The 22,078-nt window shown below is 37.5% G+C and overlaps 1 protein-coding gene and 1 long non-coding RNA gene across 2 annotated transcripts in view; one reads left to right on the top strand and one right to left on the bottom strand.

Moving 5' to 3' along the window:
• Positions 1-1,508: 1,508 nt before the first annotated feature.
• Positions 1,509-19,744, bottom strand: LOC107092807. The gene is made up of 3 exons (XR_001481592.1): positions 19,734-19,744; positions 18,358-18,361; positions 1,509-2,142 (listed from the first exon to the last, which is right to left on the bottom strand). It is a non-coding gene; the product is annotated as an uncharacterized LOC107092807 (long non-coding RNA).
• axin1 (axin 1) overlaps positions 11,600-22,078 on the top strand; it is a 30,964-nt gene continuing 20,485 nt past the window's right edge. The window contains exons 1-2 of the mRNA XM_015387464.1: positions 11,600-11,744; positions 15,381-16,331. Of these exons, the coding sequence (XP_015242950.1) occupies positions 15,451-16,331 (881 nt within the window). The 5' untranslated portion in view covers positions 11,600-11,744; positions 15,381-15,450. The remainder of the gene's footprint in view (positions 11,745-15,380; positions 16,332-22,078) is intronic.

The raw sequence follows: 22,078 nt of genomic DNA, 5'->3' as shown, positions 1-22,078 counted from the left end.
TAGTAAATCAATTTATCTTCATTGATAAGTACAGCATATTTGAGGAATTTAGCACTTAGAGGTAAATGATCATCAATTACCAAAGCGGCATGTACTGTATGATTTTTTTAAACTGTACATTAATTTCAGAAACTTTACGTTGCTGGTCGGATGCATGCTTGGACCATTCAACTCTTTTGAAGAACTAGACAATAACACATAATCCACAATCCACCATATAACTCTCATGTAGTAGGACTGACAATAGGTACAATATCCTCTAAAATACTGGAAGTTACAAAGAAAATACTTGATTTTTATGGTAAATGATAAGGAGAAAATTGTGCCTGGAGTAACTAGTTTCAGTTTAGCTTAGTTTTTGGGGCCTCTTTGCAAAGCCTGCTGCTGAGAGAAAACTTAATATGACTTTGGGCTTTGGAAATGATCATTATTGTTCTCCAGTGGCTGGTAAAATCTCATTGGTGTTTTGTATCATGGTTACTTCCTCACTGATTTTATTATCAATGAAATTGACAGAGTTGTCAACTGACCAGTGTCTAACCATTGTTGACAATAAAATAATCATGGCTTCAGTGTTTTTCTAGATTTAAGGGGTGCTTTTCACTTAGTAGAACATGATTTGTTACTAGAAAAAACGATTTGGTTGTTCCCACTCCATTAAACTGGATAAAAAGTTACTTGACCTGTGCCATGGTTTTGATTTTGTTCTAGTTTTATCTCTGAGTTTTAATTGGTCCTATTTTTCATTCTTGCGTTCTAGGTATGTTTGGTTGCATTGGAGGTCTTCTATATTTCCTGTTTGCCCCTTTGTGTCAGCCTCCTTTTCCCTAGCTCCCTTCTGGCCTCTATTCACACCTGCTCCCAATCTGCTAATTAGCCTGGTCTTTGTTTCTCTCTCCCATATAACCTCCTCCTGTTCAGTCACTCTAGGCTGGTTTGTGCTGTCACAGAGGAGTCGGTTTGACAGAACTCAAATGCAATCAAAGCTCATAAGGCGCTGCTTGAAACGCACTGCAGGACCCTTTGATGCTCCTTGATGCGCGTCACCATAGACTTTGCATGTAAACTAGCTGCTTCTGCTGCCTCTATTGCGAGCAGTCTGAACGTAGCAGAATTCTGACATTTTGAATTGAAAAAGCTTCCTGGATGGGAAGCGAAAGGTCTTCAAACTTGAAATACAAAGTCTAGTGGATTGTTTTTTAACTTTTTCGGAATTCCCGGAAGTAGCGTAGGATCCCATTTCCGGTAAAGATCAGGCACAGAAGAGTAATAAAACAAAAAGGATTTTAATAAATTTATTTTCTCCTGAAATACATAATTAACCTTTAACATATTATAGTGTAGTATGCTTACTATTTTTAGGGAGGGAAAAACTTAATTTAGGTCTTTTTTACAAAATGAAGCTCTAGCGGAAGTTCAATTGAAGAAACTCTGACTTACCTCCATCAATCAGAAGCCGATCCGTCTCTGAAGCGAGCCAATCAGCTTCAAACTACTCCACCATGAAGCCAAATCAGCGTCCTGCTTCCACTTTATAAACTCCCTCAAATCTCACCACAGCCGCTATCCTGCAATCGCAATGTTGGACTTCGATTCAGACGACAATTCACACACCTCCATCCCCTTCTCCGCCATCGCAGCTGAATCGTCCTCCATGACACGACTTCACCTCAACCTCATCAGAGAGTATTAATCCCAGTTGTCACCATCCCTCGTCTCATCGCATTGGTCCGGCAGAAGACCACCATGTTGAGCCCGGTTCTGCCAGAGGTTTCTTCCCAAGGGGAGTTTTTCCTCTCCACTGTCGCTTCATGCTTGCTCATCATGGACAGTTCACGGTACCTGCATCACCAAGCAGGACCTCTTTATCCCGAGTCTGAGTGAAGCCCCGGCGTCAGCTCCCTCAGTCTTCTAGTCCCACAATTCTGCCCAGCAGATCACCTTGTCAACCAGCTCGGATTAAACCACCACCAGTTTCAGGCCCGGGGGGGAACATCCCTATTCACATTCATCTACTCATGCATGTTAAAGCATAATTCAGCATGAATGTTCCTGCCGAGGTCTGAGCGCCAAAGACTATACTTTCTTATCAATAAATTCTTCTAATTATCTTTTCTCTCTGTGTGAGTTTTTCAGATTGAACTAAAATTAGAGGGTAAACCAGATGTACGTATATCTGGTTGCGCATGCGCAAAGGAGCCAATGGGATACTGTAGGTCAGGTAGTGACTACCCACAGGCCAGGATCCACAATATGTCAGACCCCGCTGAAACTGGTTCATAAAAATATCTTTGGGTCACAAACTGAACTGCCCGCCACAAGATGGCTAACCACCAGACACATTCGAGTGACTTACTCTACGGATTGCAAGTGACCTATAGTACATCGAGGCAGGACAGAATTGACTGCAAAAGTCAACTTCTCCTACGTACCATTGCTAGAAAAAAGGACAATGACAAGGGGTTAGAATGAGATCTACTTAGTTTAAAACAATTTAATAAGAATTTAAATACCATTTCAGGATGACTGCATTTGTAAAATACCAGGTTATGACGCCTTTAAAAGGATTTGATCACATCTGTTTGTGTATCAAAGTTTGTTTCTGGTTCTTGTTTGTTGTGGTTATAATGCATAATCATGGAATTTTTTTTTTTTTTTTTTACAACCAGGAGCTGCTTTTTAATACCTTAAAAGCTGAAATAATAGTTCAACTAAATCCCTGAGTCTTAGATGAGAGAGAGGGAATGCACAAACAATGCAGACTATAAACAAGGAGAAGAGATAAAAGAAATAAATGTATGCCATCTCTCACATCAGTCATTATTGACAATATAAATTATTTTACAAACAAATTGACAAATTATCAAGGAGGAAGTATTACATCTTTCACTATAACATGGCAACTAGATCATATTCCCAGCTCCAGCATCGCTCTGTTTAGCTTTCTGACCATATGAGCAAACATAGATTTAATTAAAGAAGGCATACAAAAGCAATAGATGCGTGTTGACAGTGTATGTAGCAATAAGAGATCTCATATAGGATATGTACTGGGAAGTTATGTCATTAGAGCCCAGATATTGAACCTTTAGCATTAAGATTATGTCCATATTATTTACCAGAATTTCAGTGTTACTTTGGCCATGGTTTACATTCTACTATCTACTGTTACTGACAATGCATATGTTTTCAGCCTATAGTAGCTTATATTAGGCAGCAGGCATAATTCATTTGTGACAGTAACTGGTGATTTTAATCATGCATCATTCTCTAGTCCAATAATAGCATTTCAACAGTCATCTGTTCTACAAGAGAAAATTATTCCTTGGGCTAATCCTATAGAAATTCCAATCACTCCTGCATCTTTAAAACAAGATTGTCTCTTAGCAAATCTTGTGCTGTTTTGTGTAAGACAGTCAACTCCATCCTTTCTGCTTACAGCCATTTACATCCACAACAACTTCTTGATGACCTAAGGATCACAGCAGTATTCTGTAATTGATTTAGAGGCAGATTTTTAATCATGACACCCATTAAACCTCCATAAAATTTTAATTTCATTATGAATTTAAAAATTTAACTTTCATACTAGAAATTCTATGTTACTTTTGACACAGATAAATTTTATCTATAAATCCTTATCTAGGATACCATAAATGCACTTTTAAAATAATATCAAATCTAGATTTTAATTTGAAAACATTTAATCTGTGATGGGAAAATCATCCACCATTGGGAGTAAGTGTGTTTCTTGTTATCTGTAGTTTCAGAGTCATTAACAAGTTTAAAAAGAACTCTAAAGTTGATCCTTGTTAAAAAGTTGTCAAAGTGGCTAATCCATTTTTGTTTTACATGTTAACCTCTGTGACGGTGTAGCGATTGGATTTTGATAAACTTTGATTTGATTGACTTGTATTTCTTTTGCAACTAGTTTAATTTTTTTTTAAATGTCTTTCTTTTGTTCTTACAAATGATCAGTTTCCAAAGCAACTTCTACACTTTCCTTTAACTGACGTTTTATCCACATTTTGAACAGTTGTGAGGCCTTTTACTTCTTTCAACATCCTTCCAACTCAGCCGGAGTAGGAAGTATGCCTGTCAGGGTTTGGTTGAGGTTTGGAGGACCCAAATGCAGAGCAGAGGTGCTGATGTGAATACTTGTAGTTTAATTATGAAAATGATTAACAAAGGCATTTAAAAAAATCCAACTAAAAAGTAACAGACCAGAACCATGGAGACATCAAGGGAAAACACGTACTGTAGAAGGAGCCAGGGAGAGACGAGGGGAGACAATTGCAGCGATGACAGGACCAGCAACAACAGAGAAACCAACATAGAGTGAGAGCAGAGGGAGAGCATATATAGCTGACAGAGACAAAGGGAGGGCTAACGAGCTGACAAGGGGCAGGTGTGAGAGGAGACAACGAGGGAGCCAAGGTGAAAGGAACACACACACACACACACACTAGAGGGCAACAGAGGACAACATGAGAAATAACAAAAATCTAGAAATTACAACAAAATAGGAATTAAACCAAGAAAAACTAGAAAACAAGGAGCAAAATAAAGCATAACATAACCAAAACCATGACAATGCCAATCCTAAAGGAATAATCTCAGAAATAATTATCAGCATAGAAATCCAAATTAGGATTCTTAGCTTCTATTGCATGGTTGACTAGGAGCTAATGATACTGAAAGGAACTTCACATAATACATAAACCTGGAACTGGCCTAATACTTATGGTTTGTAACATGATGTGAAGTAATTGTAAAAATTGTGAAACATTTTAATTCAAAGTGAAATATCATGTATTAAAATTTGTGATATGGGACATGTAACTTTTTGATTTAAGTTAGAAAGTTTCCTGGGATATTATCTTGAAAAAGAACAATCACAGAAGATCTGGGTAGTTTCAGAGTTCAGCAGATCACATTTTAAAATGCATTTCGAGATTCAACATCAATTGGATCACAGAGGAAGGAGTCATTATAGTCTTATAATCTAATAAATAAACATTCTGAAAAGTGAGGTTACTTTTACTTTTGTGTCTAAGGGGCAAGAGTTTGGATGGGTTGTTTGCAACACTAGCTTTATCTTTGATGTTTTTAACCAGTTTTGCACCATTATCTGTCAAAATTAGATTGATTTTCTATCTCTGATGGACGATAGAGGAGGACTCAGTCATGATGCAGCACCAGGAAAAAATTCGACTTCAAGTATTTTAGGCTTTTTATCTTATTATAGTTATGTTCATTTGGGTGTCCCCACCAACTTTCATCACAAAGTTGCACCCTGGATCAGTGTTATTCTTGAGGTATATATATATATATATATATATATATATATATATATATATATATATATATATATATATATATATATATATATATATATATAAATATAGAACCTCATTGCTGATGTTCCCTACTTCCTTCCCTAGAAAAAGAAAATCCATTATTTTTTGTGTCATCATTCATTTGTGTCATCTTTTTAAGCAGTGAAAGAAATGTAATTCAAATATCTTATCTGGATTATGCCTATTCACAGCATATGTGGTCTCAAGTCATGTTACCAATTTAAATCAATCAAACCATACATACAGATTGTTTAAAAAAATGTTCTATTTATGGTAACATTGAGTCATTGACTTGCAGTATGTTGAAGACTGCAGCACACCCTTATACTAAACATGAAAAACACTCCTTTAACAGGGACAACCCTTCAACAGAATAAGGCTCAGTGTGAAAGGCCACCTGCCATGACTTACTGGGATTTTGACAACACCGGGAATACACACAAAAAGAACAGTGAACCACTAGGACAGGGGAACTTTTGATGTAAAGGTTTAGTTTAGTGGCTTCATCTCTGTAAGAGACACTGCTAAACAGATAATCTCTAAGGTTGTTTTTAAGTCAGATGAGAGACAGAGCAAAAGGTTAGTCAAAGTAAAAGTTTGGCTAAAAGCTGTCGAGGACAGAGACAGGGTTAAGCGCTTAAAGCCAAAGACCATGAAGTTTTTTACATCAGTAGCTTAGTTGATGTCCCCCTCTAACTTATTGTCAACTAATAAAATATAGATTTCTTCTTTGGAATACTCTTTGGAAATGTGATAATTTCATAGACAGAATTATGTTTTCAGTTCATATTTAAACTTTTCAAAGAAACGAAATCTACTTTTAATCAGTTCTCAATCTGTGGTCAAAGCCCGCTGTTTATAAATTGTATGCTACTTTCATGTATACTACATTGTAGGTACAAATGCAAAATGGCTGTTAACCGAAAGAACTTAGGTATCTAGACCTGACACTGTGCTTAAGTTAAAAGCAAGCATCAAAATCTGAAGGAAATGGATTCATACATACNTATATATATATATATATATATATATATATATATATATATATATATATATATATATATATATATATAGAAGAGGAAATATGCTTCGTGGCAATTAAAGCCCTGTATATCTAGATTTCATTCTTTCTGTATATTTAGATGGGAAACAACAGTTATTTGTTATTTCTTTTGTTTTTGTGAAAAATGGAACCTGTTACATGTTTTATTTATATATCTTGTAAGAACTAAATTGCCTGTAAATTGTAAATGGCCCGCACTTATATAGACACCAAAGTGCTTTACCTTACATTCAGTCATTCACCCAATCATGCACACACTCGCATACTGTTTATAGCTACATTGGGCGGCTCACCGACAGAATCAAGGCCTCATTGCACCATCAGTAGGTAATGTGGGTGAAGTGTTTTGCCCAAGGACACAATGACATTGAAAGCTGGAGCTGGGCTTTTAACTGAGTTGCAAACTCTTTCATCTGGAGCCACTGTTGTTGTTAAAGCTTTAGATCAGCAGGGGGCAGCATACTACTTTATCCATTTTTCTGTAATTCAGGGTTTGCTCTATAGGTAATGTGAAAACATTAAATGTTGGCTTGTGTGAACTGAATTTAGATTGTGTTTTTTTTTATCTTACAGGAAGAATTGGACTGCACATATAAAGTAATACAGAAATATTCTGCTCCAGTCAGACCTTTCCAATGCTGGGAAATTAGACTGGCTTTATTATTACTGCAGGATAGTGCATTAAATAACCTTAAAATGGAATCGACATTGAAAGGATTCAGACGTGAAGGATACATGAGGATGACAATCAAACCCAAGGTAAAAATCATTGATTTACACTCAAATCAGCCTTTTCCCCATCATCATTTTGCAAACTTTTAATCAAAATGTAAACAGGCAGAGTCATACTCATTTAACACTTTTTCTTTTTTGGTATATATCTTTGAAGTTAATTGTACGGTTTAACGCTGGAGATTCTACCTTATTTCTTTATCTTTTTTAAACGAGTCAGATGGTTCAACTTGTCAAAAAGTTACTATTAGTATTATAACTATTAGTTCTGCGCCGATGCTATTTTTTGGCCCCGATACCTGGCTGTGCAGTATTGGCCGATACCGATATCTTCTGTTTGAAATTGATGTGTGTGTATATATAAAGAACTGCATACTACTTGGATGTAAAATAATTGCCATCATGGCTTTGTCAAGCTGCCGCCTACCTTTGTGAAGCAGGAAAAGGATTAATACAAAGGGAGTCCACAAGAATACCACCTTTTTAGTGCAGTATCAGGGCCTCGACCGATACTGGTATCTGTATCAGTGCAACACTAATCACTATTTCTGATTGTATAAATATTTTAAGTCAAGGTCTCACTGTAATCTGTTTCCAGATGTTTCCTGTTCCTGCTGCTGTTTTTAATTCATTCCATAGAAGAATGTGATCTGAGACATCTTTATGTTTTGTGATGTTCCATCAGCCTTTCATTTTCGATTCAGTAAAAGGATTTGAGAGCTTATCTTGACTTCCTGATATCAAAGAACAGAAAAGGGTTGTCCTGCCGTTGCTCTTTTGGTCTTTGTATTACAAAGTTGTCACAATGATGGCAGGATCAAGTGCTTCTAAAGAGACTCAGACACATTGAAAATCACTAAACTAGACTTTGATCATATTCTTCCTGCTTGTTAAAGGTGCTATTTTTTAAGCCAATTATTTTAGTTCTGTAAGATTATTCCAAAATGTTAAGATAGCTGTTTTAACTTTGATATGATTACAAAATACATTTGTTATTTTGTGTTTTTATAAAAAAAAAAAAAAAAAATGGCATCTTTTCAGACATAAAAGATCAAACTAGTATATTATATACAGTATTACATTACATTTGACACTGCCATTACATTATTTTTTACTGAAGATGAGCTGCAAACAAAAAAAAGTTTTCCCTTGCCTTGATGCTAGTGACACATTAACAGGATTAAACAAAAATAACTGTGTATATTAACTTATGGTTTGCATACAGGAGGCTTTTAATCCTGCATTTTTCAGCCTCTTTGGTGGCCTGATTTATAACTGATAACAGATTGCAACATAAACATGAAATCCTTTGTTCTTTTGAAGTTAAAAGACTCCTCTGATTTTACACTTTTTGAATGACATCACAAGTTTCTAAAGAAATGCTTCCTTGTTGTGAGATGTGTGACAATGGCAGCTTGATTGCACAACATAACAGGAAAAGAGAATACCACCATAGGAAGATGAACGAAGGGATCAAAGCATCTTTGAAAGATATAATCTGTGAAGTAATTTGGTGCAGCCTGTGGCTGGAATGAAGATTGTCTTAAATACCTCTAAAACAAACTGGTGCTCAACCTGTTTTGTGTTTTCTTTGCATTTATGCTGCTGGGATTCTAGTTTCCCTCAACATTGATGATCAGTGATCATAGCGCTCTGCATCAGCAGTGCCGTGTCTCTCTCCCTGCCACCTCCCAGATCAGCTTCTCTGATTGGTTGATATGTTGCGTCAAGCAGCAAAAGTTAAATTTTTCCAACTCCAGTTGCTGCTGCTTTCCTGCTGCAGGATCTTTTTGCTGCAACTAGATGGGTGTCAACCATCGACTTTGCATGTAAAAAAGCTGTTTTTCTGCCTCTAGTGCGTGCGGTCTGAACGTAACACGAGTAGCACTGCTGCCTTGCAGCAAGAATGTTGCGGGTTCGATTCCCAGCCCGGGCTCTTTCTTCATGAAGTTTGCATGCTCTCCCTGTGCATGCATGGGTTCTCTCTGGGTACTCTGGCTTCCTCCCACAGTCCAAAAACATTACTGTTAAGTTAATTGGCTTCTCTATATTCTTCTTAGGTGTGATTGTGTGCATGAATGGTTGTTTGTCCTGTTTTTCTCTGTGTTGCCCTGCGATGGACTGGTGACAGCTGGAGATTGGCACCAACACCCCTTGCGACCCTAGCAGGGATAAGCGTGACGGAAAATGGATTGATAGATGGACCAATCTTATATTTCATCTTTACAATGTACTTTGACAATTATCTGGAAATTATAGCAAAACTTAAAGCTTCACTTGATTTATGATAGGATTATAGTATTCATCTGTTAGATCAGGGTCTGTAACCTTGGATTTGTGGCTCACTCAATATCCTAAAGCATGTGCTCTTCCCTGGATTCTTATTTTGTGTTTGAAGTTCTTTTGTTTTTTGGCCCCAAGAAAAAAGCCCTGACCCTTCTGGTAACAATTCACCACTGCATGTGGTAAACAAATATGTCCTTTTTTTAATATTTAAAGGATGGCTGTGGTGGATAGTTCATTGCTCACACTATCCCATGATTTATAGTAGGTTGAAGCAAATGGCGGACAATACTGAAAATGTGTATAACACTTTGTCACCAAAATAAACTTCCAATGTGTTTTGAGAAAGTGGTTTTATACAACTCAGATATCTGCTTAGATTATTAAGGATTTACTTCATTTTCAAAGGGCTACGGCTACCAGCTCCCCACCAGCATGAGATCTCCTCTCCCTTGTCTCTCAGAGACGATGCCTGAATCTCTGCACAATCTCTGTTCAGTCCACTCTGCTGAATCCTTTTTAATGATGCAGCCCCAGAATTTTGACACTGCCTTTATTTTAGCTATAGTTGGATTTTTTTTTTCATTCAGTTATTATTATATAGGTAAAAATCATGTTTACAACCTAACTGGGGCTTGGGGATGATTTTGGCCAAACTGTGCCCAATGTACCTTAAGATGTTCTAAAGGTATTGCTTAATTTATTTAATAATGATGGTTTATGTTTTAATGTAGTCTACGAAAGCTTAACTGGTTGCACAGATTTGTGTATAAGCAGGGGCGGAGCTAGATGGGGGGCCATCTAGCTCACCAATCATTGGCCACCCCTGTGGCCACCCCTACCATTTTTTTCCTCTCAAGTAGAATTTTCAAAAGATTTTAATTTTATATATATTAACAATTACTTGACAACAAAAACACTGTGGTTAATTGTGCACATTAACCCTTTAAAGCCCGATCCAAGAATAAAACAAAACCGAAAATTACTTTTTTTTGGTTTGAATTCCTTATTTGGCCTTTTAACAAAATATGTAAAACGAAAAAACAGAAATACATTTTTGATATTAATAATTAATTACTATGCAATAAGTCAAGATAATTTTTTATGTAGTCTTCTGCCCTCTGTTATCAGGTATATCTGATTGTGTACAATAGGATTTTGAGCAAAGTTTTTACCATTAAATTATGCAAAAGGTGTCAGACGCAAAACATTTCAGAAACCGTATGTATCAAATATGATACATTTGGCATTACAGGGTTAATATACCAATATTAGAGATGATTATTACAGAATTCATGCTCTTTCAGAACTAGATTTTGTGTTATATGCCGTAAAGAGGAAAATTATGTGTCTCTGCAAGTCGTCTAAGAGTCTTCAGTGAAATCATAGATACTGTAAATAACTTTTTTAAATAAACACCTATTAAATTACTAATTTATGTAGATATTAGTACTTGTAAATATCAATTTATTGCAGAATGATATTGATAAAAGTAGGTAAGTAATGACGATGGAAAAGATGTTCACTCCAACTCAAACCTGAAAGAATTTTATTCAATATACCTTTTATCTAGACAAATGTTTAAATATATGCATCTGTTTGTTAGCAAAAGCTGTAGGAAACTATAGTTTGTCTTTATTTAGAAATATGGACCTTGTGCTTGTTCCTGTTTGAACAGTGTAGATTGACCCTGAGGTTCCGATGCCTATCCACTTTCTGGCTACGCCTCTGTTCTACAGGAGGTCTGGATCTAATATTTGATAAAAAAACAAAAACAAACTAAGATTTTTATCTTAATTTAAACCAAAATACCTTCACAATTACAATCTCTAGAGCCAGAAGGTAATTCTGATAAAAGCTTGTTTATTTTAGAGGAATTTTCTATAATTTTGGGTCCAAATTTAAGTAGTTTGAATTAAAACTACACTCCTTTCTAGGTTAGGCTTACTACTTTTTAAAATACAAGGAATTGGTGTTTTAATAAATGCAAATTTACCCATGCCATCTTCAGTTGATCCATCCTGAAAGGGTTAGGCATGTTCATTAGAAGAATAGTGGAAAAGGGCAAAAAGAGAGAGGGGAGGAAAGTGAGAGGCAGTTTGTGCAGCGAACAGGCGCGGCGCTGTGCATCCTCTGCTGTTCAGCCTCAGCTCCGCACAGACACTCAGACAGCCATGGAGAGGAGAGCGGACTGTCCTCTTTGTTGTTGGTAAAGTCCTGCGCGTCCCAACCATGACGCTGTCCGCAGCCACTGGTGTCGCTCCAGCTGCCCGATGCGCACACAAGCGGCCGAAGGATCTGAAGCGGTGAAGTATCTGTCACTTTTCTCTCTGTGCTGCGATCAGGAATGAGACACTGCGCTAGTAGATGGAAATAGACCCATCGCTTTGCAGCCTGCAATATAATCGTGGGATTCCCGGTTTGCTTTTTTTCCTCCCTTTTTATCTGCGTGCGGGGCAGTTGCGCGTTGCGCGCACAGTTTGGCGGCTGTTTGCGGTCACAGCGCAGATATTAATAGTGTGACAAAGTTGTTGCACTTGTCGGTGGGCTGCTGATAGGCCTGGCTCTCTCTCTCACTCTCTCACTCTCTCTCTGATTGTATGGAGTTTGTTTGTGGCTCCCCTCCCCCATCCTCCGCTGCTGCTCCTGGCCAAGACGTGATGAGACGCTCACCTCAAGATACAGTTTAGGAGCCAAATGACATTTGCCGTGCTCGCCTCAGGTTTCAATCAGTGTAAATGGTGTAAAAGGACACCTGCACCTGTAATCGTAGCCGTTCAAGCCTGGAGCTCCAGCTTGATGTGATATAGGTGATGGATCCATCAACCTGCACCTCCAGCTGTTATGCACACCCAGTAGGAATGGTCATTCCTGCACATCTGGCCTTGCAAAAGCTGGACTTTAGGTTTCAGCAGCAGCTGATTGCAGAGCAGCCAGTTTTGTCTTTTGTTCAATCAAGATAAATGATTTTTCTATGTATTGGATTAGACATAGAGTGGGTGTGCCCTAAAGGCAAGGGTGCTGGCAACCAAGAAAGCAACACTTCTCCTAGAATCATATCCAGAGACTCAATGTTCTTGCCTTCACAAAATCTTAATAATCATCCTTTTTTTTTTTTTTTTGTCCTATCTGAGTCAACAAGTGCTCAGAGCTATAAATAGGGAAGTAAATTACAGGGAAATGTGAGATGAAGACAAGGTTAAGTGTCAAGTTGTTTTTTTTCCTCCATGTTTTGGATCTGCCAGCAAACTGTCAGGAAATAGTGGCTTCAGCATGGATGTGTGAATTTATCCAGTCAGCCGTGGCTACATTAAACCTTAAATTAAATAGAGAGGCTGTATCGCAGAAGCTTTGCCATAAGCTGCTCAAGCTCCAGTCAAGATTGCTCCATGAGGAGGCAAATATGTCCTTGAAAAATGTGTTCTCTAAAATAATTTCCAGCATGCAGCTCTGCAGATGAATTTACCATTAAGCTCTAGCCTGGATGTTTAATTAAAATCACCACATGGAATGAGGATCGATGTAGTAACCTGTCATTCAAAGTCAATTTTACATTTTTTTACTAACCGTATAGATTGTAAGGCAGCTTTTTTTTTTTTTTTTTTTTTAGCTCAGCATATAAACAGTTGAAACTGGCTGTAGGTATAAACAACCAACTCTTTTTCTTTATAAATCCTAATTTGGAGGAAATTTACTCAGCTGCAAGGACTGCTTGAAATGACCGGTCCTCATCCCTGAAAAGGTTTGCAAATAAATATAAATACCTGGAAGGTGCAGACTATGTGTTCAAATAAATCTTAGTAACAGACACCTTGTCTGCAAACAATGAAGAGTGTTTGTAGAGAATTATAGCAAACCAGCGACTGCTTAATTGACACCAGAGACTAAAAACTGGATTTTGTTAAAATTTACTGGTTTTTTCCTACAATGTCCTTCAAATCAAAACAGCCGTTTAGCTGCTGCATTAAATTAACTAACTGTTCAATGCAGATCATTCGAATGTAGACCATAGCATAGTAATAACCTGGATATGTCTTCAATATTTCTATTAGAAGGACTGTCACCACATTAATGTAGTGAAGTACTTTAAATCTCAAACAATTCAGAGCGTCACTTAAAAATAACAGATATTCCCTCTAAAATCTCTTGTTAGAAAGAACAGAAGAACTTGAACTGAAAGCAGCAAAGCAGAGTTCCTCCTAGTTTTCTTCTGTTACACCGGGTCCAGTTTTAAATATTTACCCTGGTTCATTCAAGCTGCTAATAACACTCTTATAATTATGTGCCGGCAGGGCAGTATGAACTCTGAAAAACAAAACAAACAAAAAAAATTGTTTTTCATTTGCAATGTCCTCCAGCAGTGCCAAGACTGCCCTCGTTCCAGTTAGAAAAGGAGTAATTGTCCATCTTAAACATCATGACACTTGACCTGTTATAAAATTATTTTCCGATCAGACATCAACTCTTCTCTGATAATGAGAGTATCTATGTGTCTAGCTCTGTCATGCAATGGCTGTCCATCATGCCACTGTGCCAAAGAGCCATCTTGTGTCATGTTTAGGAAAGATTGACTCTGAATCAGGGCAACCACGGAGACAGACGATTTGTTTTAAGGAAGTTTTAATGTCAAGGTGCAGTGTATGCAGAGTTGGTGCTGGCAGGCTGATTGTGACTAGTTCTGTTGAGAAGGAAGAGGACACTAGTGAGAAACAGGCTGGCACTGATGAGAATTGTAGAGGACTCATGGAGGTAGAGGCTTGGTTTGACCCAGGGAGGGTGGTGTCCGGGGTTCTGGAGGTTGGTGTGAATCTGGTGGCTCTTTCTCTAGTGCAGATGGTATTGGAAGGTGGACAGGCAGGTGAGCTCAGGTAGGAGGACCAAAGCAGACTGGCGATCCTTTGATTAGGAGGTCCAGGCTTGGAGGTTCTCAATGGTTCTAGGAAGGAAACAGAGACACGGAATTAGGAACTGGCTTGGAGGTAACTCAGAAAAGAGATTGGTCGGTCAAATACCACGCTGGAAGCGAGAAAGAACTGATGCCCTCCTCCTGGTTTCCACTCCTTAAGAAAGGCTCTAATTAGCGGTGATGGGGAGCACCTGCCCGTCACGCCCTGCAGAGAAGAGAGAGCCCAGACCTGCAACCAGCTGAGAGTATGACCGCGCGCTTTTATTTGTGACCCTGCAGGGATAGGCTGTGAGGAAGATATGTTTCTATATATTTTTTATCCTTTTTTTTTCTTTCTGCATCATATGTTCATATTTGGTAATATTTTCTTTTACTTGTGTAGGGCTGAAATAAAAAAAAAAATGACAAAGATCATAAGAAAATCTTTTTTTGAAGACATAAAGACAAGTTACAGTAAATATTAGGGCTGGGTAATAAAACTGAAAAATGAATCACGATACAAGCCTTGATACTTCTAGTAGCTGTGATGATTATTGATTAGTGTTTTGTTAACCTATGTGAAATAATGACCGGGAGAAAAAAAGGCCACATTAAAAGTGTAACCCTAACCTTATTTAAATATAACCTTTAAAAATAGGTCAGCCGTACTACCAACCTTTTACAGTTTGTTTATGAGAGGTTGAGCGGTTTATTTCCTCTGCTTATATACCCTGGAGTTTTATCAGATGTATTTTATATTGATATCGTTCCTGTGTCTACTGAAATATGTATATTTATGTTGATTTATTAACCAGCTATTATTAGGACAGTTTTCAAAATTTCACAGTATGTAATTAAAGTACTTTAAACCTATTGCTCCAGTAGTATATTCACACATGTTATACATAATTTTGTGAATGCATGTGTGATAATTCAATTTATCATTTGCTGATTCACCATTAGTCTAAGAATGAGCCTTTGTATGACGAGGCTAGCGATGATCTGCCTTTCCGGTCATGTGAGCTGCCTCTCATGATATATTTCTCCCTCCTTGCAGGAGATTTTCCAGAGAAACATAACTAGAATACTGGATCCAACAGTTGTGCACTGTGGGCACTCCAGGATTCATGGATGCCGGGACTATGAGCATAAACGACCAAAGAGGCTGCATCTCAGACTTGGGAGGCAGCTTTACTGAGAATGCTCCCAGACCTCCGGTTCCCGGGGAGGAAGGAGAGCTGGTGTGCAGCGATGGTCGCCAACACAGCAACTTCACCTTCTCCTCCAAGAACGAGGGCACCAAAAGTGAAGCTTCTGTGGCTACACCCAGACGGCCAGACTTGGATCTGGGCTATGAGCCAGAGGGCAGTGCTTCCCCGACGCCACCCTACTTAAAATGGGCAGAGTCTCTTCATTCCCTCCTGGATGACCAGGATGGCATCCATCTCTTCCGAAAATTCCTCAAGAATGAAGACTGTGCAGATATGCTGGACTTCTGGTTTGCATGCAGTGGCTTCCGTAAGCTAGAAGCCAACGAGGGGAACGAGGAGAAGAAAGTAAAACTGGCGAAAGCTATCTACAAAAAGTACATCCAGGACAACAATGGAATCGTCTCCAGACAAATCAAACCAGCTACTAAGTCTTTCATCAGAGATTGTTTGATTAGGCTACACATTGATCCTGCAATGTTTGACCAGGCTCAGACTGAGATACAGCTCAGGATGGAGGAAAACACTTATCCTCTGTTCCTTAAATCTGATATATATTTGGAATACACACGGACAGGAGGAGAGAGCCCCAAGCTGTGCAGTGACCAGAGCCCTGTTTCTGGTAATGAAAAGGGGGTGTCTGGATTACTACCGAGTTTAAATGAATATGACGATAAAGAGCCAGAGGAGAGTGAGTGTGACGTGACACCAAGCAGCCAGCTCACCCACAAAATGTCGTTGGAGGGGGTACCACAGCAAATCGCAGGCAGTGCAAAATCCCACGACATCCAAGAGTACAGGTAAATCCTCCCAAGCTTCTTAAGAATAAAAAAAAGCTTTACCTCAGCTCAAACTGTGCTCGTTTCCCCTGCAAACTGCTGAATTAGAAATGAAGCTGAAACCCCAAACCAGCGTGAAGTTGGAGATGAAAACAGAATGTGAGTGTAGCACAAGAGACAGCAGAGATGATGGTGTGAGGAGTGGGGCATCTCTACCTTAGGAGGTAGATGTGTCGGAAGTTGAGGAGGTTACCACGGCTGCTCTTTAGAGTGAGAAACAGGAAATCATTATTTTTCTTTGTGGGTGTGGGGACTTTGGGAATCAGGTTTTTTCAAGACTTGGCTTGGTATCGATTGGCAGGAGTTCAAGCTGATTTTATTTACATTTGATTTTTGCTTGATCCCTGACCCCCACTTATTTCTTTTCCCTTTCAACACAGAGCTCCTTTTTTTGAAAGATAAAGCTTGTAGCTGTTAGGTTATGCTGGAAATATTAGGTGTTTTTGTTTTTAAATGTTGAACCATTAATGCATTCGGTGAGCCATGGTATTATATATAATTCTAAGTTGATTATCTTTTGTATAGAGAAACTATTTTATAGACCCATTCTGCACTACTTGCAAAGAAGGAGCTTTATATGTACACATAATCTGATTGAACTGTTTTAGTATATAAAGGGTGGAAGGGGATTAACAGCAAATTAAGCCCATGAAATGGGACAATACAGAATATGTTTTTCACTGGACAAAATTTAAAAAAGATTTTTGTTTTGCAAAGATTTCACAAATTACAGACAGTTCTACACAACTTGATAGCAGTTTAACATAATTCAGTTATCAACAGACTTTTTTATATATGTATTTTTTTTTCAAATTTTTTAGTCAATTTTTTTTTCAAATTTTTTAGTCAATCTAAGGTTGTGTCAGTGCCATAGGCATTTAAAAATCCCTTAATTTTTAGGTGTTTTTTGATACAAAAAAAAATTGTCATAAATCTTAAATTCCGCATAAAAAAATTGCACATGACCCATGCACTTAGTCCTCGACGCGGCTGACCCGGGTTCGAATCCGGCCTGTGACCTTTACCGCATGTCTCACCCCCTTTCTGTCAGCCTACTATCAGAAAAACGAGCCACTAAAAAGTTATTAAAAAAACAAGCCGTAAAAACTCAAAAAAATAAATTGTTTTTCAAACCAGCAATGTTAGTTTGCATTGTTTCCAATCTTCTGTCACTCCATAATTGTTTAATTTCCATACTGTTTATCCATACTGCCACACAAACACTACAAAACATTTGATTGTTTGAATATTTAAGACATCTATTTCAATTCAATAATACTTTATTAATCCCATAGGGAAATTCAGTTTTGGTACAGCCGCTCCAAGAAGACAGAAACACAGACATTTTACATGGGGGGGGGACCCTGTAGATCACTTTGGGTTCTAAATTCATGTAAGTCATTCAGAAGTTTTACTTACAGATTATATACAGATTATTTGATTATTGAAATAATTGTCAACTAATTTAGTAATTGATTGATTGTTAACTGCAGTATAGAAACATGTCTTCAGATTACAGAGCAACCTACTTAGAGCAATAATTATACCGAGATTGTGAAAAAATATACAAACATTGTGCATTTAAGATAAAAGATATATATATATTCTCTGACAATATGCTCCACCCAGAAATCCTCAGCTGGAAAAGCTTGAGTTTCACCTGGTTTAATTTGGTAAAAAGCCTTCTTTAAAGAATCGTTGGCTATCCGATTATTAACCAATTATGAAAAAAATAATCAACGGATGAATCGATTTGCAAAATAATTGTTAGTCACAGCCCAAGTGTTAACCTAAGCAATTCATTAGCTGTGCTCAGCCTGATTATTTCACTGTGGGAACACCAGCGAGGTTGTTGGGGAAAATTTTAACAGCATCAACATTTGTTGAGGTTTTTTATATCAGCTTCTAGAGGATAAAATAATGAATCCACTACCTGTGCATTACAGTCTCCTGCTGTTTCCTTAACTTCCTGTCTGTATTCCAGTACATGACTCTCCAATCCCATATTAGCAGTTATAGTTCATTGTAGTTGTTTAGCTCAAACTCATGCTTTTCTAATTTTCAAATAATCATGATCTTGATTTATTACTATTCTTAGGCAGAGAGGAACATGGATTCACTTAGATGCTTCTTCTGTGATGATTTATTCTTTTGCACCTTGTGTTTTTTTTTTAACAAAATAGTTCTGTTTTGCATAATTTTTCTTTGCTTGATTTGACATAACAGGACTGGCTCTGGAAAATGTGTATTTTGAAGGATATTATCTGTTACTAATAGTATTTATTTATGGTTACTTGATAGAAAGGGGACTTGTTTCTGACTTGAATCAACCTTATTTTGTGCTTAGCAGTATGCTTGTTTTTATGAATAATCAGTTACTTCCTAATTAGAGCAAGGTTACTTGCTTCGGCTTCACCTAAATTATATTTTGATAACTTTTAAGTTATACAGAGATTGAACTTTTTTTGCTTTATTTAAGATTATACTATTACCAAAAATACAAAGAAAAAAAAACTCATACAGGGCTTGTCTATTAATTAGTAGAAGTACCTTTATAAATATGCTTAGATAACCTTTTCTTTCAAACCTGCAGGGATTGAGTGTGTATAAAAAATGTATAACTGCTAGAATAACTCTAAGCTGGATCAATACGCCTTGTTGAGGAATCTCACAGTTAAATATTTAGTGGATCTTTAAGGCACAGCTTCACTTTAGGTATTTAATTTGTGCAACAGGGTCAATAATTACTTATTTTACTTTTCATATACAATGATAATGCTTCACCCCTTAAATAGTAAATGATTTCTCAGTCATAATCAAATTTGGGGTTTTTTTGTTTTGTTTTTTAGCTGTTATCTAAGTATTGATTATGTTGTTCAAGGATACCAATGTTTTGTCTCTGATGTTATTGTTTTATTGAAGCGTAAACCTTTTAGATATTCTTAATTACATGCAATAACAATACAGCAGCTTATTCCAACAAGAACAAGCAAATACTTTCGACACGTAATAGTAAGAGATACTTTTTCTCTTTCCATAACAATATGTTTCTGCCAAATTAGTAAAAAGTTGCTTAAAAAGAAAAATCTGTCTCCCTGCAAGTGAAAGTGTTACTGTGAAAGAAATTATGATTGATGCTATTATCAGAGCTAAGAGAGAGAGAAAAAAAAAAAAAATCTAGTTATGCTAAACAATTGCATCTTTAACAGATCATGAAGGACATTTGTGGTTTGTTAAAAAAGCCAAGCTGTTACATTAAGTATCCTAATTTGATAGCAGCTATTATCCATTTCACAACAATGTGACCCTGCAACAATATAATTGAAGTTGCGTCACAGTTGTACACTACAGAGACGTTCCCACAGCTCCAGCGGTGTTATGAGAGACAGGAACTCGCATCAGCTGACGGACAGACGATACCTTTCAGATAAAACTCTTTCTGTGACAAACACAGTGCACAGTGCTGCACTCCGAAGCAGATGCAGAACAAATCTCAATTACAATTTGGTTAAAATACAATGAATGGACGGAAATTTGATGTTCCATGGATTGCATGGCTGCATATTTCAGTCACAGTTTCGTGCTAAACTGTTGTCCTGTTGTGTTTTCCAATATAGGCATGCGCTTTCCGAAGTTGATATCTGCAAAAAGCAAATGCTGTTTCATGCAAGTAAGATTTTTTAAATCCTAACCCAAAGGCAATTTTACGGAGATCAGGGTTTAAATTTGTATTTGAAATGCAGAAATGAAAACGGGGGAAAATAAAAAGAAGAAAAATCTGCAAAGCTAACAAGTTCAATCATTTCATTTGTTTGCATATAAGGAATTGAATGGCAAACAACAAAGAAAATGAGGAAATGTGAGGGAAGCGGCTTTTTGTATCGATTGTCACATCATTACTTCAGCAATCAAGCGTTTGGCTCGATTTACTGAAAGACACGCTTCATTTTTAAATAGCCTGTCAGCATTACCCGTTGGGCTTTTTGTGAACTTAAATTTTACAGCAGTTGTGTCAGATCCCTTTTAGAGCGTGGCTACAGACGACATTAAGAAGTCTTTCAGATCAGAGTGGAGAAATGGAATGACTTGAAAGAGAATGTTTTCTGTTAATGTTTAGTTGGAGCGTATATGAAATAGAAAACGGTTTAATTTTTCTGATTCCAGCAGTTTTGTTTCTTAAAGATGGACCTGTACACTCTTTGTCACATAAATGGTATAACAGCATGAGAAAGTAAATTAGCTACTGTTAGATTTGTGTTCATTTTTCTATCTGCTGAAAGGACAGAGGAAATTAATTCCATCTAATTCTAATCATGACTTTTATGTAAAGCCTTTTTATCAGCTTGGTGTTAGAAGCAGAGGTTATAAACAGTATTAACATAGATAAACGTACAACTTTTACCTTTTCAGAGTTTTATTCCCAGAAATGGGTTTCATTTCACCAAAATAGTCATTTTATACTCACCGTTGTTGGACATTAAAGCCCCTACTTTATCATCAAACATTTAGAGCAATACATGAGGAAGGGACTTCCTTTCGAGTAAAATAATTTAGAAAATATGACTTGAGTGGCACAGTGGGTAGCACTGCTGCCTTGCAGCAAGAATGTTCTGTGTTCGATTCCCAGCCCTGGGGTCTTTCTGCATGGATTTGCATGTTCTCCCTGAACATGTGTGGGTTCTCTCCGGGTTCCCCGGTTTCCTCCCACAGTCCAAAAACATGACCGTTAGGTTAATTGGCTTCTCTAAAGTCCCCTTAGGTGTGAGTGTGTGTGTGAATGGATGTTTGTCTCTGTGTTGCCCTGCGATGGACTGGCGACCTGTCCAGGGTGTGCCCCGCCTCTCGCCCGTACAGTAGACAGCTGGAGACCTAGACACCCCTTGCGACCCCACTTGGGATAAGGGTGTTAGAAAATGGATGGATGTCTTGAGTGCAGTACAGGTATTTTTAGGAATTGTCAGTAGAAATATTGCTTATTAAATTTTAAAACCATAAAAATATAGAGAATTGTACAGAGGTTGGTGGCCTTATGAGTAGAGAGCAGGTCACTGGACTCTTGGAGGGGCCATATGGGAGCTGGTTCAAACCTCAGATTGTCACTCTTGGTCCATTAGACTCTTAGTCTTTGCTAAAGTAGGGGCTTTGTCTCCATTCAAATCCTGTTAACGTGGTCCTAAATTCAGTGTGTGATGGCCAGCCCTCCTTAAATCTTACCGGCCCCAACACTTACTCTCTGGCCGAAGCACCTACCAGTGACAGTGAGTAACTCAAGAGCTCAAGAAGTAATACAATGTCAGCTTTCTAAATGATGCATGCAGTATATATAGCCCTTCCTTGTCATGCACATCCTTTTGACGGTTGGCATATGGTGTAATGTTCTATTTCTTCAAACTGTAAAATCCTTGCAACAAACTAAATTATAATAAAACTAAAATGCTTTCTTTAAACCAAACTACGATGTTCCTCTTATATTTGGGAAATGTATGTTCAAAGATTTTGCAAAAATATGTTGCGGTGCTTGATTGGGTTTTGCATGTAAAGGCTAACGTTTCACGTTCAAACTGAACGATTGTTGTTCTCTACTTAAAAAAACACTTTAGATTTTAAAATGAAAAAAATTTTTATTTTTTAAATATTTTTTTACTTAAAGCTGCAGTCTGTAACATTGAGAAGAGAGCAGACTTCGACTGAAAATTTGAAGAAAAACA

This window comes from Cyprinodon variegatus, unplaced genomic scaffold (genome assembly GCF_000732505.1).
Source record: "Cyprinodon variegatus isolate N-32 unplaced genomic scaffold, C_variegatus-1.0 Scaffold395, whole genome shotgun sequence".
NCBI classification, from domain to species: domain Eukaryota; kingdom Metazoa; phylum Chordata; class Actinopteri; order Cyprinodontiformes; family Cyprinodontidae; genus Cyprinodon; species Cyprinodon variegatus.
Note: the sequence above shows the minus strand (reverse complement) of the source record. Positions and strands in the feature narration are given on the sequence as shown.